Here is a 17391-nt window from a genome sequence, read left to right as displayed (position 1 = left end):
GAGTCCGTTGGGTCAGAATCTCTCATGACAACTGTGGCTTTGTGAGTCACTGTGCTCACTCTGCTTCACTAGTATTTGCTTAATATATCTTTTCTGTCTCTTCTTACTTTCTGCTGGATTGATAGAGTAGTCTATTGTCTCTCATTTTCTATACTTGGAAGTTGTATTCTCTATTTCTGTTCTTTTGGTGCTCACATTAATACTTTTAACCAACATACTTGACTTAATGTCAAAATTAATCACCTGCTCTCTCTCTTCCTAGATAATATACAACTCTGGGGAACTTTCATGCTGTTCTCCTAAAAAGAAATGATGCAAATGAACTTACTTACAAAACAAAAACAGACTCACAGACTTAGCGAACAAACTTATAGTTGCCCAGGGGAAGAGATAGTTAGGGAGTTTGGAATGGACATATACACACTGCTGTATTTAAAATGGATAACCAACTCGGACCTACTATATAACACAGGGAACTCTGCTCAATGTTTTGTGGCAGACTGAAAGGGAGGAGAGTTTAGGGGGAAATGGATACTTGTATATGTATGGCTGAATCCCTGTGCTATTCACCTGAAACTATCAAAGCATTGTTAATCAGCTATACCTTAATATAAAATAAAAAAAGTTTTTAAGTGCTGTTCTTCTCAGTCCCACTTTCCATTGTTCAAAGGAATTTTAAAACTACTTTATCTTTAAACTTGCCAAATGAAAGTGAAAGTTACTCAGTCATGTCCGACTCTTTGCGACCCCATGGACTATACAATCCATGGAATTCTCCAGGCCAGAATATTGGAGTGGGTAGCTGTTCCCTTCTCCAGGGGCTCTTCCCAACCCAGGGATCAAACCTAGGTCTCCCACATTGCAGGTGGATTCTTTACCAGCTGAGCTACCAGGGAAGCACCAGAAACTTGCCAAATAATCATTAACATTTTCTTTTTTTTTTTTTTTTACCTTCAATGTTTGTTTAATTTACTTATATGTAATCAAATCTCTTTGCCTACCCTTGGTTCTTGCATTTACTTTTTTCCAGGTTAAGTTTTCTCCTTAATGAAGTTTAACCTCTAGTTCATGATTCTAAAACTATAGCCTATAGATCAGCAGAGTCAGAACCATTCAGAAACTTATTAGAAATGCACCTTTTGAGGTCCTAACCCAGACCTGCTGAAAATCAGCAACATTGGTGTGGGCCCTGCAGTCTGTGTTTTAATACCACCCCCACCCCTCCAAGGATTCTGACGCCCACCCAAGTTTGAGCACCTCTGCTCTGTCAGCAATTTCAGTGAGAGTGTGAGAGAGAAGGGGCTTACCTACCTGTCTGTCAAATGATAGTTTAGCTGACTATAGAATTCTTGCTCAACAATTAACTTTCCTTCAGTACTTTGAAGTTGTTGTTTTTTTTCTATTCCAACCTCCATAACTGATGATGAGAAGTTTGTTGTCAATCTGATTGTCATTTTTTGATGAGTAAATCTCTCTTTTCTCTAGTGATTTTTAATTCTTCTGTCTTTATTTTCCTACACTTTTACTATCATGAATTGTAAGTGTAGGTTTCTTTTTATTTGTTCTACTTTGGATTTATCGTGATTCTTCCTCTTGGGGATTGCATCTTTCCTTTATCTGGGAAAGTTCCCCACAGTTATTCCTTTGCACATTGTATCTTTTCCATTTTTATTATCTGTATCAGTAACTCATACTAGGTATTTGATTCAATTTTATATTCTGTCTTATTTCTGAGCTTGTCTATCTTCTATCTGTCTAATTGCCATATTGCGGGCTCAACTCTCCCAGTTAATTACCTTTTTATCATCTACTCTCTATCAGTTCATTGCGTGTATTATTTCAGTGACTGGGTTCAATTGCTCAAAATTCTCTTTGATCTTTTAAAATTCGCTTGGCCTTTTTAGTTACTGTTATTCTGTCCTGTTCTTTGCTTTTATTTATTTTTCTACCCATACTTGCAGCTTTTAAATCATCCTTAGAATACTTATTTCATAGCCTCTTTTATATTTATTGTTATCTCTGGTCTTAGTGGTGTTAAATCTCCCACTTGTCGTGTCTGTAAACTCTCCTCAGTGGTAGGTGATTGTCCAGTTCATTGTATAATTTTTTGTTTTTAAGTGCATATGTACTCATTTTTTTTATCTTATGGGTCTTTGATATGTCCTGAACTGTACTTACTGTTAACTGTCTAGTTTATATTTATACACCCTTAGTTACTATAACTGTGGGCCTCATACTCACTCTGGTGTATAGGCTTGGAGTCTGAGTTTATTAGAGGTCTGAGTTTGTTTATTATTTTTCTCCCAGTTATGATCCTGGACGGAAGGTAAGCTTCCTTGCAACTTCCCCAGGCCTGTGGGTAGAATTTTCTTGTATGCTTCTCAGATGAGGGTCTTCTGCAGGGAGCCGTGTTCTGATCCCCTGGGCCATACAGACTGTAGGCCATGTACTGTGTCCCCACATGAGGATTAAAAACTCAAGCCCAAGCGCCGAGGCTGGGTCCAAACCCCAGTTCTCTAATTTTGAGTCTTTCTGCCTATCTGGTACCTAGAGTTTCTCTCTTTTTCCCAAGTTTTAAAAATGTCTACATACTGGGGGAGAGGGGACCCTTCTGTGACATTACTGTGATTCAGTATGCTCTTGGTATTCCAAGTGTCACCATGAAAGGCCCTGGAAATATGAAGTGCTGTTCATACTTGCTTCTCTTAAGAACACTATCTCATGCTTGTGTAACGCTTTGTACCTGTTCAAGAACTTTATATAACCAACTGCTCTGAAACGCACAGCAGTCCCCTCAGGATGGTAGGGAAAAAGTTGTGACTCCCAGTTTTTCAGAAGCTCCTTGTGTGGCTGAAAGTTAAAGTCTGTGTCAGAATCCAGGCCGGAGCCTCAGCTCTCCTGGCCCTACCAATGTGTCTATGTCAGGCCCGGGCCCTTCTCTGCCAGGAGCTCCAGTGTCAGTAGTGGACAATGATGGCAGACAAATACTGAGGACCCACTTACACAGTGTCAGATTTTCATTTTCTTCAAAAAAGAAAGCTTATTTAATAGAGGGCAGCTTTAATCAACAGATACCTTCATTTTTTAAATAGGTTTATTTAAAAGTTATGTTGTGGATAAGAAAATAAGATGCCAGATTTTCATGAGAGAATAAATAATTTGGCCTGTCCGATACAAGAAATGTAATTCTCTTCAGAGGCTGCAGTTAATGGATGTCTTTATCCTGATACGTTGTTGGAATCTTTTTAGGAGAAGGATATAAAAAGCCATTATAAGAACGACCCCTAGAGAGAAAATACGAGTGTTAGAGGAGGAGGAAGATTTCTTAGCTTTCATGCATCATCTCCTCAGAAGAAGAAAGGCCAGAAATATCTCAGCACTGATTTCCACCCACAGCTAGTCAGCAGCTAGCAGATTATAAACCAGACGGGGCGGAGTACCATGGGCTGGGGCAACACTTTGAAATACACTCCTTGGGAAACTTGTCGTTTAAGACTGTCAGACTTGCATACACAGTGATGAATGCTCAAGCCTTTTTTCAGTGTTTTCAGATGAAGAAACAAAAAATAATTACTGGGAATGACATATTTGGGGAAATGGAAGAGCCTTAAAATTTGACTTGGCGAGTTCATCCACTTCACTGAGCAAGCAGTCGAGAGTAGAGAGGTCGTGTGACAGAGCTAGCTGGCAGGGAGTCTCCTACAAATCTGGGCTTCTGAAGCTGGCCTGACACCAGAAAAAGAAATCATTTTTTTTTCCGTCTTAGTTTTCTTCTATCACAGCTAACCATACCTGAGAACCTCAGACAAATACTTTTCCTTTTTGACACTTCGCTTTCTTTGAGATCTCACTGCTCCTGTCATGGTTTGTTCCCTCCTGCCACTCTCATTTCTACTCAGGTCTCTTTCCCAGAGCTGCCTTCCCCAGCCATCTCATATAAGAGGAATTCTATCATTTTCCTGCCTTGCATTTACTTAGGTATTCATTTAGTTTTTATTGCCCGTTGCTCACAGTAGCTTCTAAAAAAGCTACAGAGCAAAAAGCATGATAATGTCTTTATTGGCTTATGTCAGACCATTGTATCCATTTCCTTATGTTGGTGGCTGTCCAGATGGTAATAAAATCTCTACCTTTTCTGGAATCAAAAGTCATACATTATTTCATCAGACTGAACACCGTCCAAAATAAATATGATATACAGTCAAGTCTGATGTTCAGTGGAGAAGCAAAGACTGGCTTGAATACTGAAAATGAGGAACAAACCGTAGGTGGTATAGATTGTCTTTTTTTTTAGTTGAAGTATGGTCGATCTGCAGTATTATGCCAGTCTCCACCATGCAGCAGTGACTCAGTTATACGCGCACTGAGTGTAGGTATAAATATGTATATGTAGTTACATATATAAACTGTATATGATTTATACCAGGATATTGAATAGAGTTCCCATGCTTGTTGTCTGTCGTTTCTAGGTGTAACAGTTTGCATCTCCCCACCCCGACCTCCAGTCCTCTCTGCCTCTCCCCCTTGGTAGCCAGTTGTCTTCAAAATGCTCTTAAGACACATAAACATAATGTCTTTTGCTCTTGAATCACAAGGCAGGCTACTGACATGATCATGGTTTTCTGTGACAGCAGCTACTTATTTTTGTTTTGGCCTAGTTGTTGTCTGTGAGGTCGTGTCTTTAGGCAGTATGAAGGAAAGAAGCTCTTGCTCTTCATTTTCGCTCTTTCTGGTCAGGAATAAGCGTGGCCAATGCAGGTCAGGACGCAACAGTTAGAACTGGACATGGAACAACAGACTGGTTCCAAATAGGAAAAGGAGTACATCAAGGCTGTATATTGTCACCCTGCTTATTTAACTTATATGCAGAGTACATCATGAGAAATGCTGGACTGGAAGAAACACAAGCTGGAATCAAGATTGCCGGGAGAAATATCAGTCACCTCAGATATGCAGATGACACCACCCTTATGGCAGAAAGTGAAGAGGAACTAAAAAGCCTCTTGATGAAAGTGAAAGAGGAGAGTGAAAAAGTTGGCTTAAAGCTCAATATTCAGAAAACGAAGATCATGGCATCCGGTCCCATCACTTCATGGGAAATAGATGGGGAAACAGTAGAAACAGTGTCAGACTTTATTTTTTGGGGCTCCAAAATCACTGCAGATGGTGACTGCAGCCATGAAATTAAAAGATGCTTACTCCTTGGAAGAAAAGTTATGACCAACCTAGATAGTATATTCAAAAGCAGAGACATTACTTTGCTGACTAAGGTCCGTCAAGTCAAGGCTGTGGTTTTTCCAGTAGTCATGTATGGATGTGAGAGTTGGACTGTGAGGAAGGCTGAGCACCGAAGAACTGATGCTTTTGAACTGTGGTGTTGGAGAAGACTCTTAAGAGTCCCTTGGACTGCAAGGAGATCCGACCAGTCCATTCTGAAGATCAGCCCTGGGATTTCCTTGGAAGGAATGATGCTAAAGCTGAAACTCCAGTACTTTGGCCACCTCATGCGAAGAGTTGACTCATTGGAAAAGACTCTGATGCTGGGAGGGATTGGGGGCAGGAGGAGAAGGGGACGACAGAGGATGAGATGGCTGGATGGCATCACAGACTCGTTGGATGTGAGTCTGAGTGAACTCCGGGAGTTGGTGATGGACAGGGAGGCCTGGCGTGCTGCGATTCATGAGGTCACAAAGAGTCGGACACAAGTGAGCAACTGAACTGAACTGAACTGAAGGCGTAAGGTTTGGAGTCTGGAAACCCTTTGCAAAAGATCAGTATATTTCATTAATGCAGCCCAAAATGATACCAGCAGAAGTATTCTTGCTCATACTCATACTCTGCTCCAGAAAGCAATGAGTTGTTCTGAGTGTAAGGCTGTCCAATTTTGCTTGTGTGTGTGTAAAAGCCAATCCTTTCTGCTTCAGAAAAAGAACTGTAAGCCTTTTCAACAGCTTGAAGTCAGGGCTCTCAGATACTGTAAGCTGCCTGACAACATAACAAGTAGGGAATATTTGAATGACGATATAAAAATGTTACTGCTGTACCTGAAGAGATCCCAGAATGAATAACGTTAGCTCAGTTACCGAGCTTACTTCTGTGTATCATCCCTCTGCTCCATAGACACAGCCTTCCAGATTTAAAGAGATCCTTGCCCACGACCACTAAATAATCAGCTCCTAAAATGAGGACGTTTCCAGCATGCTGTCTACTCAGTTTTTTATTCCTTGACAAGAGAATCAGTTCACTTGCCTTTCTGCTGTTAACTTTTTCTCCCAAAAATTGTTAAAGCACAGTTAGTCTTTTCTGAATGACAGTGCAGCTCATTTGGAGTTGCGTGTTAAAATATATGGTAGCCAATAACGTATCTAAGCTATAATCCATAAAAAGATTACAATGCACCTTGATGCACATTCAGACAAAAGTCACATGGAAAGTCTATTTACTTCATGTATAATATCTCTCGGACGTGGGGCTGCTCCTCCCAGCCACTGCCTCTGACCTTGGGCATGGGTTAGGGTCAGGATAATCATGATGGTGTGATCACTCACCTAGAGCCAGACATCCTGGAATGTGAAGTCAAGTGGGCCTTAGAAAGCATCACTACGAACAAAGCTAGTGGAGGTGATGGAATTCCAGTTGAGCTATTTGAAATCCTGAAAGATGATGCTTTCAAAGTGCTGCACTCAATATGCCAGCAAATTTTGAAAACTCAGCAGTGGCCACAGGACTGGAAAAGGTCAGTTTTCATTCCAATCCCAAAGAAAGGCAATGCCAAAGAATGCTCAAACTACCGCACAATTGTACTCATCTCACACGCTAGTAAAGTAATGCTCAAAATTCTCCAAGCCAGGCTTCAGCAATACGTGAACCATGAACTTCCCGATGTTCAAGCTGGTTTTAGAAAAGGCAGAGGAACCAGAGATCAAATTGCCAACATCCGCTGGATCATGGAAAAAGCAAGAGAGTTCCAGAAAAACATCTATTTCTGCTTTATTGACTATGCCAAAGCCTTTGACTGTGTGGATCGCAATAAACTGTGGAAAATTCTGAAAGAGATGGGAATACCAGACCACCTGACCTGCCTCTTGAGAAACCTATATGCAGGTCAGGAAGCAACAGTTAGAACTGGACATGGAACAACAGACTGGTTCCAAATAGGAAAAGGAGTATGTCAAGGCTGTAAATTGTCACCCTGCTTATTTAACTTATATGCAGAGTACATCATGAGAAACACTGGTCTGGAAGAAGCACAAGCTGGAATCAAGATTGCCGGGAGAAATATCAATCACCTCAGATATGCAGATGACACCACCCTTATGGCAGAAAGTGTAGAGGAACTAAAAAGCCTCTTGATGAAAGTGAAAGAGGAGAGTGAAAAAGTTGGCTTAAAGCTCAACATTCAGAAAACGAAGATCATGGCATCCGGTCCCATCACTTCATGGGAAATAGATGGGGAAACAGTGTCAGAGTTCCTTTTTTGGGGCTCCAAAATCACTGCAGATAGTGATTGCAGCCATGAAATTAAAAGACACTCCTTGGAAGGAAGTTATGACCAACCTATAGATAGCATATTCAAAAGCAGAGACATTACTTTGCCAACAAAGGTCCATCTAGTCAAGGCTATGGTTTTTCCAGTGGTCATGTATGGCTGTGAGAGTTGGGCTGTGAAGAAAGCTGAGCGCTGAACAGTTGATGCTTTTGAACTGTGGTGCTGGAGAAGACTCTTGAGAGTCCCTTGGACTGCAAGGAGATCCAACTAGACCATCCTAAAGGAAATCAATCCTGGGTGTTCTTTGGAAGGAATGATACTAAAGCTGAAATTCCAGTACTTTGGCCACCTCATGCAAAGAGTTGATTCATTGGAAAAGACCCTGATGCTGGGAGGGATTGGGGGCAGGAGGAGAAGGGGACGACAGAAGATGAGATGGCTGGATGGCATCACCGACTCGATGGACATGAGTTTGAGTGAACTCTGGGAGTTGATGATGGACAGGGAGGCCTAGTGTGCTGTGATTCATGGGGTCGCGAAGAGTCGGACATGACTGAGTGACTGAACTGAACTGATAATATCTCTAAGTGATTTCTTGAACATCCGTATTGTTTTCAGGGATGAAAGCCTCATTCAGTACTGAATAATCTTAATCATTTCTAGAACTTCCCATATGGTGTGCAGACATTATGTAAATTTCAGTGATTATATGAAGAGTGACAATTTTAAGGTTCATGATTCATGAAATTTTCTGAATGTTGGCTTCATGTACAGAAAATTTCAACTGTATTGTTCATATTGTCTATATTTATACATTTGTCTTCCAGGCTGTTCCTTACTCCAGAGAATTTAAGCAGAAATATGACTACTTTAGAAAGAAATTAAAGAAACCTGTGAGTACATGTCTTCCAAAAATGTTGCCTTAGTCATTTGTAAGTTACCAAAATTACTTCAGTGAGAACTTGTTTCTTACTTTTATGTCTATACCAAAAATGCTACTTTCCTTTTTTCACTCCACTTGAATCCACCTGGATTTCCGATCTGAATTTTCTTTTTAACAGAAATGGTAAGTGAATATTAACTTAGTATTATTGGGTTGGCCAAAAAGTTCCTTTGGGTGTTTCTATATCATCTTTCAGAAAAACATTTTGGCCAACTCAAAACATATTAAATCACCTGAAGGTAATCTCTTATGTAATACATAAAAAGATAGAAATGATTTTATGAGATATACAATAATTCAGGACCAAGTGAAAAAATTTGGAGAAGCCTGTGCAGTTGCTTACGGTTACCCTAATTAATAAAACCTTGGTCCTAATTATAAAAATGTTCAAGTCTGTCCCTTTAAATTCCAATAGGTACAACATAAATATAATTTATAATATTCTGGCATATTAAGACCAAATGTCATTTTCAGAGTAAAAATTCTCACTGGGAAACCCATTAAGATTCTGGCAAAACCAAGAAATCTTGTAAGGCTTTTTGCAGGCAGTGTTTTAAATTACAGTATTATATTTTCTACTGACGCATCTCCCCAGATCCTTTAACTCTGCGTCTGCTGTTTCACTCTGGTCTCGCCTGTCTGGTGAGGATTTTCCCAGTCTTCTCCTCAGTTCATGCCTTCACTCTTTCTGGGGTGTTTTCACCCAGGTCACTGTTGATTGGCTTCTGCTCCTGGGAAAAGGGGTGTGTCTCCCCCAGCTCAGATCTCCCCGTCTGCCTGTGCTTCCTGCCTGTCTCCCCCAGCCCATTCCACTCCCTCAGTTATGCCCTCTCCCACCTCTGTTGTGGGTGAGACACTGGTGATGCAGAGATGCCTGGAACCCAGCCTCCGCCTCGGGGAGCTCCCACTAAAGTTTTTGTTCTCTTGTCCATCACCCCGAATGAAGGAGATCCTGGGTAACTCCATTTCAGAATGACTGAGATTTGAACCTGTGGAATTCCCGTGTTTCTTTGTGAGTCGCCTGCGTTTCTTCTGAGGATAAGTGATGACTCTGAGGGTCCCACCCTGTCTCACTCTGTAGCACTTACACTCTGCGGTACCTTCTGCCTGGAAACTGACTCTGCAAATCCATCGTCATAACAGAGCTGACCCTGGGCCTGTTTTGCCAGGAAGCAGTTATTTACAACTTCAGTCAAGTGCCTTTTAATTTTCACATTTATCGTTAAACAGCTCTGGCCTTTGGCCTGATCATCAGAGTCTGCCCACCCCCACCCTGGCAATAGAATTAGCTTCTAAGCATCATGGACCCATGCCTGCAGCCGGAGCCCCTACCAGGGCTCAGAGTCATCCCAGCCTGGCTAGGTGGGGATTGTCTATGGGTTTAACGTCTGGACTGAAGTCCCTTTCTTTGACTGAAACAATATAGAGAGCTGATCATGTTTCACTTGTCAGCGGGTGGATAAGGGCCCCTCAGTTGCTCATAAAAGCGGGCCAGGATGATTTGTCTCTACTCAGCGTAGTTTCTTCCGCAGCACGTGTTGCTGACTCAGTGGATGACAGCTGCTCGTGGGTGCTGTGTGTCTCCTCCTGACGTAGCAAGGCTTTCTGTCTGTGAAGAAAAATCTAGAAAGGCAGAGCCCCAACTGGGACCATTCGTCACTGATTGTTTATTTGAAGGCTGCCATCATTCTGCTCTTTGTTGTTTTTCTGTTAGGAAGTCAGGTGTATATTTACTCTCTGACCGTGTGTCGGTTTTTTTGTTTTTGTTTTTTTCCTTTAATTTAGGCGGATATTCCAAATAGGTTTGAAATGAAACTTCACAGAAATAACATATTTGAAGAGTCCTATAGGAGAATCATGTCTGTGAAAAGACCAGATGTCCTGAAAGCTAGGCTGTGGATTGAGTTTGAATCGGAGAAAGGTCTGGACTACGGGGGCGTGGCCAGAGAGTGGTTCTTCCTACTGTCCAAGGAGATGTTCAACCCTTACTATGGCCTCTTCGAGTACTCGGCAACGTAAGTGTCTGGAATGCATCCAGAATGTGTCCCCCACTGAGACAGGTTTATTCCTCATGAATAAATGAGAGAGGTGAGATGATGAGAGAGTGGGCTTCCCTGGTAGCTCAGCTGGTAAAGGATCCACCTGCAATGCAGGAGAACCTGGTTTGATTCCTGGGTCAGGAAAATCCCCTGGAGATGGACGAGGCTACCGACTCTAGTATTTTGGGGCTTCCGTGGTGGCTCAGACAGTAAAGAATCTGCCTGCAATGCGGGAGACCTGGGTTCAATCCCTGGGTTGGGAAGATCCCTTGCAGGAAGGCATGGCAACCCACTCCAGTATTCTTGCCTGGAGAATCCTCATGAACAGAGGAGCCTGGTGGGCTACCGTTCATGGGGTTGTGAAGAGTCAGATATAACTGAGCAACAAAGCACACAATGAGAGAGTAAGCCGCTCGCTCGTTTGAGGTGAATTAACACTGCTGACCTCAGCCCCTCCCACCCTCCTCCCCGGACGTCTAGAACAGAATCTGACTCCACACGGTGAAATAAAGTACACTGTGAACACCTAAAAATAATTCTTCCCTTGTCTGTTGGGTTCATGTAATTGGAATTGAAAATGTGTTGGGTACTTATCGTAAGGACAAGCACTTTGCATTTGTAATGTTAATTCAGGGGAGTTGGTCATTGTCAGAATTCAGATGGTCGTTGTCTCATGAGCAGGAATAGTTTCTGACATTATACTACCTAAAGGGAAATTGAGGATCCGTCCTTTAGGATCCAGAGGACTGTCCTGGGCCTGCGAGGCGAGGCCCCGCCTTCCCCTTGCATTAGGTTTTCACCACTGCAGGGCGTAAAGACTGAGGCTCTCTCAGGAATCAAGCCGTGACTGCGTACAAGGCCACCCGTCTCGTCCTCCAGGCTGTGGCTTCTCCAAAGCTTCAGGCTGGGCCCAGTCCCTCAGTAGGAGAGTCGTCGACCTTGAGAAGCAGCCTGTGCTCTTTGGGGCCAAGACTTCTCCCACGTCTTCCCCCTGGTGCCAGTCTCCTGAGGGCTGTTTGGAAAGAGCAGCCTCGGTATTCTTCTCAGTGCTCTGACAAGAATTTCCCATTTTGTAAGATTGATAAAAGCCATGAAAAAGGAGAGGCTCAGAGGCCACACCCACACCTCACCCACATCCCAAAGTGGCCTCCAGAGGAGTCTGGCCACAGAGCCTGTGAAAACCACCGACCCTCTTCCTTACATAAGCACTCATATGGCTGGGAGTCCCTGTCTAGCCCCTGTGATCTGTGGTGTTTCTCAGCTTCCAAAGGTACTTGGCCAAACCATATGAAACTGACAGTTTTGTCAGTCAGCAGAGTCAGATATCCGCAATTCCTTAGGTTTACCTTAACAGGGCATGCGTACCAGCTCCAGTAGATCTCCGTCCTTGGTCGTGGAAAGAGGCTCACCGCTAAATAAACCCTGTTCTCTAGCTTTTACGCCTGTCTGTCAGGTACAGGATGTTACAGGTACACTATGAAACCCTGTTGACAGGCAGAAACAGAAAATTCAGATGCTTGCATTTCTTTTGCTGTTGTTCTGTGGCTAAGTTGTGTCCAACTCCTTGCAACCTCATGGACAGGCTCCCCTGTCCTTCACCATCTCCTGGAGTTCGCTCAAATCCATGTCCGTTGAGTCGGTGATGCTGTCTTAACGTCTCATCCTCTGTCACTCCCTTCTCCTTTTGGCTTCAGTCTTTCCCGTCATCAGAGTCTTTTCCACTCAGTTGGCTCTTTGCATCAGGTGGCCAAAGTATTGGAGCATCGGTCCTTCCGGTGATTATTCAGGTTTGATTTCCTTTAGGACTGACTGGCTTGATTACATTTCTTTTTTCTCTCTCCCTGCCCAAAAGAGACAACTACACACTCCAGATCAATCCCAATTCAGGCCTCTGTAATGAAGATCATTTGTCCTATTTCACTTTCATTGGAAGAGTTGCTGGGCTGGCAGTATTTCACGGGAAACTTCTAGATGGTGAGTTATTTTAAAAAGTGTTGAAGGTAATAAGACAGTGTTCTCTGTGGTCTATCATGGGGTGTCTTACTCACATCATAGATTTTAAGCAGAAGAGCCTCACTGGTTCTCTGTAAATCAGTGGATTCTTAATGCTTTGCCCATAACGAAGGTGCTTCCTAAGACCGTGACTGCCCTTGGAGGCAGAGCAGACACGCAGCATTCCGGTGTCGGCCCCCTAGCCCCTCTGGGGCCTCACCTTCTTCCCTCCCCAGACACCGGCGGGGTTTGAGCCTCGTCTTAGGGCTACACTGAGCCCGAGGGGGCAGGAGCTGCTGCTGCCGGGGGTGGGTGCCTGGGGAGACCTGGGGCGGACTGAGGATGGAGGTTGAAGGTGGAGGAGGGGGACCGAGGTTCCCACGTCCTGTTGAGAGGCGTGTGGCACAGGCCGGCCTGGTATAGGTGTTGGGGGGCCCCTCCGGGACCACGGGGGTGTTCCTCACCGCCGTCGCCCTGCTCAGGCCTCCCGACCCAGGAAGGCCACACAGCCTCCTCCACGGTCTCCCACGCTCCCTTCTCACCTCGTCCTCCTCTCCCCACCACGGCCCCAGCGATGACAGACATGCAGACAGGATTCCCTCCTGTCGGGTTGGTGACCCCTGGCCCCTGGGCAGGAGCCCAGACTCTGCAGCGCCTCGTGGGAGCACTGTGTCCACTGGCTGGTCCCTCCCTGGCCTGCCAGCCAGGCCCCCCTGTGCCACTGTTCTGGCGAGCCCCCGCCTTGTCCCCCACCGGGAGTGCCTTTCTCGCCTGTGCACACGCCGCGTTTGCACTGCAGGTTCCTGCCTGTGCTTGAAGCTCACCGGTCGTCTCGCAGCAGCCTTTCTGGCCTCCGCTCTCCGCTGGGCCGTCCTGATGGTGTAACTGCCCTGCTTCCCTGTCTGCTCCCCACCCCCATGCACACCAGGCCCTTGTCTGGCTGCAGAGAGCCCTCGATTGTTCTACCCTGGTCTCTCATTCACATGAAAGCGGGTTAGTTTTTAGTTCGTGCCCTGAGGTACAGCATCATCAAAGATTTGAAACTAACCCAGTTTTCCCCACGTTTTAGGTTTCTTCATTCGACCATTTTATAAAATGATGCTGGGAAAGCAGATAACTCTGAATGACATGGAATCTGTGGTGAGTAAACACAGGTTACTCCAGTGGACATCGCGAGCCGCTTGTGCTTTATAGAAAGGGAGTTGAGGCCATGTGGTAGTCACAGAGATTTTTACGGGCACCTTCGTTCAGTATGAGCACCAGGGAACATTTAGTCGTTCAAGAGGTTAGTTGATGTCTGTAACTTTTTAAATAAGCAAATCATTGTTCACGTTTCCTAGAGTCATGGTATTTGCGGTGGACACACCCACAACTCAGTTACCTCTGCTTACCCAGGACTAGGTGGACCAAATTAAACCCAAGGGTCATCTAGAAACCTCATCATTGCCCGTGTTTTCTGTTGAAATTACTAATACTGAACAGGTTACAGGCTCGTCTGTCATCCCTTTGATTTCCACCCTAAAAAAATGGCAGGGGACCAGGCCGAACAGTAGAAAAGGGAAGAATATTCTTCCATCCTAGACATGGAAGAAGGGTAAATGACCACTACATTGTAGGAGAAGAATGAAAAATTAGACAGTAATTGCTGACTTTTGATTTGGGTTTTCATGTTGCATTTAACTTACTCATTTTTAATCTAGGCTGACCCTTTCAAAGTTGAAAGGATTTTCTGTAAAAGCAAAATCCGATGCTCTTTTCCCAGTATCCTTTGCTTCTGTTTTTCTTTTAATTTACCTGCGACCCCACTGTTCACCTCCTCGGGGATGGGAGCCAGGGGGAGTGTTTACCTGGGGCCATCAGGAAGCATCTTCTTCCCTCAGCCTTGCCGCTACGCTGCCTGCTCGTGTTGTGGAGTTGGGTCTGTGAGCCGTGTACTCGTGGCTCACAGCGCATCCTCTGGGTATGGAAGGAGGGCAGAAGGCCAGTGTGCACGTGAGGCCACTCAGCTGGTTTTTCTGTGGGCCCGTAGCTCTGCGTATCCACCTTACCCATCTCAAGCTTCTCTTCAGCTCTCACCTTTAACTTAAGCTTTATGCTTTTGTTACTGTGCAATGAGGAAGCTAGGAGTATAGAAGTTTCTCTTCAAGTCTAAACTAATTTTATCCCCCACAGGGATAGTAGGCGCCCACATTCTCTTTTTCCTTCTTGGAGCCCAAGCTCTGGGGCCTGTGTTCTGAATTTTGCTCACAGTGACTTGCAGAGAGTGATAAAAACCCAGGAAGCGGCACGGCTTGAAACCACAGGTGTTTAATAAGGACATTCTCTGGCCTTCCTACTTCCTCTGATATTTTCACTCTTAAGAGATGGGGAGTGTACTGAGCTCTGCAGGCTCAGTTGTATGATTCCCTGACTGCCTTGCGGAGCAGGCCACTTCCCCTTCTCAGAGGATGGGATCCGACTACAGCCCTCAGCAGGGGAGAGTAGGGTGAGGCAGAGCTGGAAACATGATATCAGCAACTAATGCATTTCTTGAGATTCTGAATGGAATTACACTGGAAGGACATAATCATTTAAAGAAGTCAAATGAGTGTTTGTTTTGAAAAAAATATTTTAATTTTTGTGTCAATTTTATAGGATAGCGAATATTACAACTCTTTGAAATGGATCTTAGAAAATGACCCAACTGAACTGGACCTTATGTTCTGCATTGATGAAGAGAACTTCGGGCAGGTATGTCTTGTAGGCGGCCACCCGCACTTGCCCTTGACTTTCAGAGTCTTTGCTTCTGCACAGGCTGTACCACAACTTTGCTGGACAATTAAAAACCACTACCAGGAGCTTTAGGTGTTCATTATCATCTCATTGTATCATCAGCACCTTATTGTCATGCCAGGAAGCTAATCCCAATTACAGCTGCCTCTCTTCCTGCAAAAGAGAAGTCGCTCAGTCGTGTCCAGCTCTTTCCAACACCATGGAGTGTAGCCTACCAGGCTCCTCTGTCCATGAGATTCTCCAGGCAAGAATGCTGGAGTTGGTTGCCACACCCTCCTCCAGGGGATCTTCCCTGGAGGGAAGATCGCACCGAGGTCTCCCGCATTGCAGGCAGATGCTTTACTGTCAGAACCACCAGGGAAGCCACAGAATTTCTCTTCCTGCAAAGTCAGAGAAATTCTAAGGCCTCTGGGGCATGAAGTAGTACCTACTTCTCATCTAAAGTAGATCTGAATGTGAATGTTGGTACCCTGGTTTTAAAATTTAGATAGTGTCAATGTTTGCTTAGTGATGTAAATATGTGACCAGGAATAGGTGATGTCTGGGGGACCTTGACTTTGTTCCCTCTTCTTTGATAGCTCCCTTGTCATGATGAAATTTGTCTTTGGGGGCTCAGCAGGCTCAGGGTTTTCTAACCTTCTTGCTTGGCACCTGTACTGTCCTTGTGGTTCAGTTAAGTTCATGTCTGACTCTTTGCGACCCCATGGACTGCAGCACACCAGGCTTCCCTGTCCATCACCAACTCCCGGAGCTTGCTCAAACTCATGTCCATCAAGTTGTTGATGCCATCCAGCCATCTCATCCTCTGTCGTCCCCTTCTCCTCCTGCCCTCCATCTTTCCCAGCATCAGGGTCTCTTCAAATGAGTCAGTTCTTCGCGTCAGGTGGCCAAAGCATTGGAGTTTCAGCTTCAGCATCAGTCCTTCCAATGAACAGTCAGGACTGATTTCCTTTAGGGTGGACTAGTTGGATCTCCTTGTAGTCCAAGAAACTCTCAAGAGTCTTCTCCAACACCACAGTTCAAAAGCACCGATTTTTCGCCTCTCTGCCTTCTTTATGGTCCAACTGTCATATCCATACAGGACTACTGAAAAAACCATAGCTCAGGCTATGTTAACTGTAAAGATTAATTTCAAAGATAAAAATTGCCTGCTTGGAATTCTCATCATCACCCTAAAGTTGTCTAGGGGATGTGTTACCTTTGATTCATTTGTCCCCTATGATAACACTGCTTGCAGGGGCAGGGAAAGTCTTCTCAAGATGTTATCCAGCCCCGGCTCCTGTCCTTTCACAAAAGCCCAGAGAGAGTTCCATCTCCCAGACCAGACCTCATAGCCTTGACATTCATGAGATCATGGAGCCCATTTTAAGGGCTGACTGTGGAAGATGATGTTGGTTTGTTCTTTATTGCATCAGAGATTACTGAAAGTGTCCTCCACTGCCCCAAAAGTGTGTTCACATCTCTGTTTATTCACGATGCTGGGCTCAGTTTTAGAAGTGAGGTGGGGAAATCAGGTCCCTGCCCTCTTGGGTTCGTAGTCTTAGAAAAAAGAAGCTGATGCCTCTGGATATAAAGGAGTTTCTGACACAGGGGGGCGGGGGCAAAAACTATTCCGTGATAAGATGATCACACAGATACCAGGATTATTGTTACCTATGCTTGAGCCAAGAGCAGTCACTAGTGTGAGTCTGGGAGTGGGCGGGACTCGGGGAGTCGGTTTTCTTTCCTTCTTGGTTGGCAGAGTTGAGGCTCATAAAATTTCAAACGCCAGGGACGAGAGAGACCCTGTGGTAAATGTGAGCGATCAGTGAATCCTTTAAAAACCTCGTTTACCCTCCCGTCCTTTTTCTGCTGCATATTGTGCTTCGTGACCAAAAATCTTCAGACAGTGGACGCCACGTGTCCTTGTGGGAGTCTTGTGGGGAAGGGGGAGGGAAGCCTTTTCTGCACACCTGCCCCCGCTAACCTGTCCCATCCAGATTAGCAGTAGCCCGCCAAGGACTAAATGGAAATGGGTTCCTGCCCTAAGTCTGCTTCCTTCTTCTGCTGCTCCCCCTTCCCTTGAGCCCCTCCAGGTCACCCCTCCTCTCCCCCATCACCCCGCCCCATTCACCCCTCACCCTCTCTGGAGCCCCTACCCCTCCCCTCTTCAGCCC

At 44.8% G+C, this 17391-nt stretch overlaps 1 protein-coding gene across 9 annotated transcripts in view; it reads left to right on the top strand.

Moving 5' to 3' along the window:
- Positions 1 to 17391, top strand: part of NEDD4L (NEDD4 like E3 ubiquitin protein ligase) — a 370199-nt gene that overhangs the window by 329454 nt on the left and 23354 nt on the right. For all 9 annotated transcript variants that reach the window (XM_040264312.1, XM_040264311.1, XM_040264310.1 and 6 more), the window contains 5 exons: positions 8317 to 8382; positions 10218 to 10447; positions 12324 to 12445; positions 13533 to 13603; positions 15098 to 15193. In XM_040264312.1, coding sequence (XP_040120246.1) covers positions 8317 to 8382; positions 10218 to 10447; positions 12324 to 12445; positions 13533 to 13603; positions 15098 to 15193 — 585 coding nt within the window. The remainder of the gene's footprint in view (positions 1 to 8316; positions 8383 to 10217; positions 10448 to 12323; positions 12446 to 13532; positions 13604 to 15097; positions 15194 to 17391) is intronic.

The sequence above is a fragment of the Oryx dammah genome, unplaced genomic scaffold, assembly GCF_014754425.2.
Source record: "Oryx dammah isolate SB20612 unplaced genomic scaffold, SCBI_Odam_1.1 HiC_scaffold_22, whole genome shotgun sequence".
In the NCBI taxonomy this organism is placed as follows: Eukaryota; Metazoa; Chordata; class Mammalia; order Artiodactyla; family Bovidae; genus Oryx; species Oryx dammah.
This window is presented reverse-complemented; position numbering and strand designations above follow the sequence as displayed.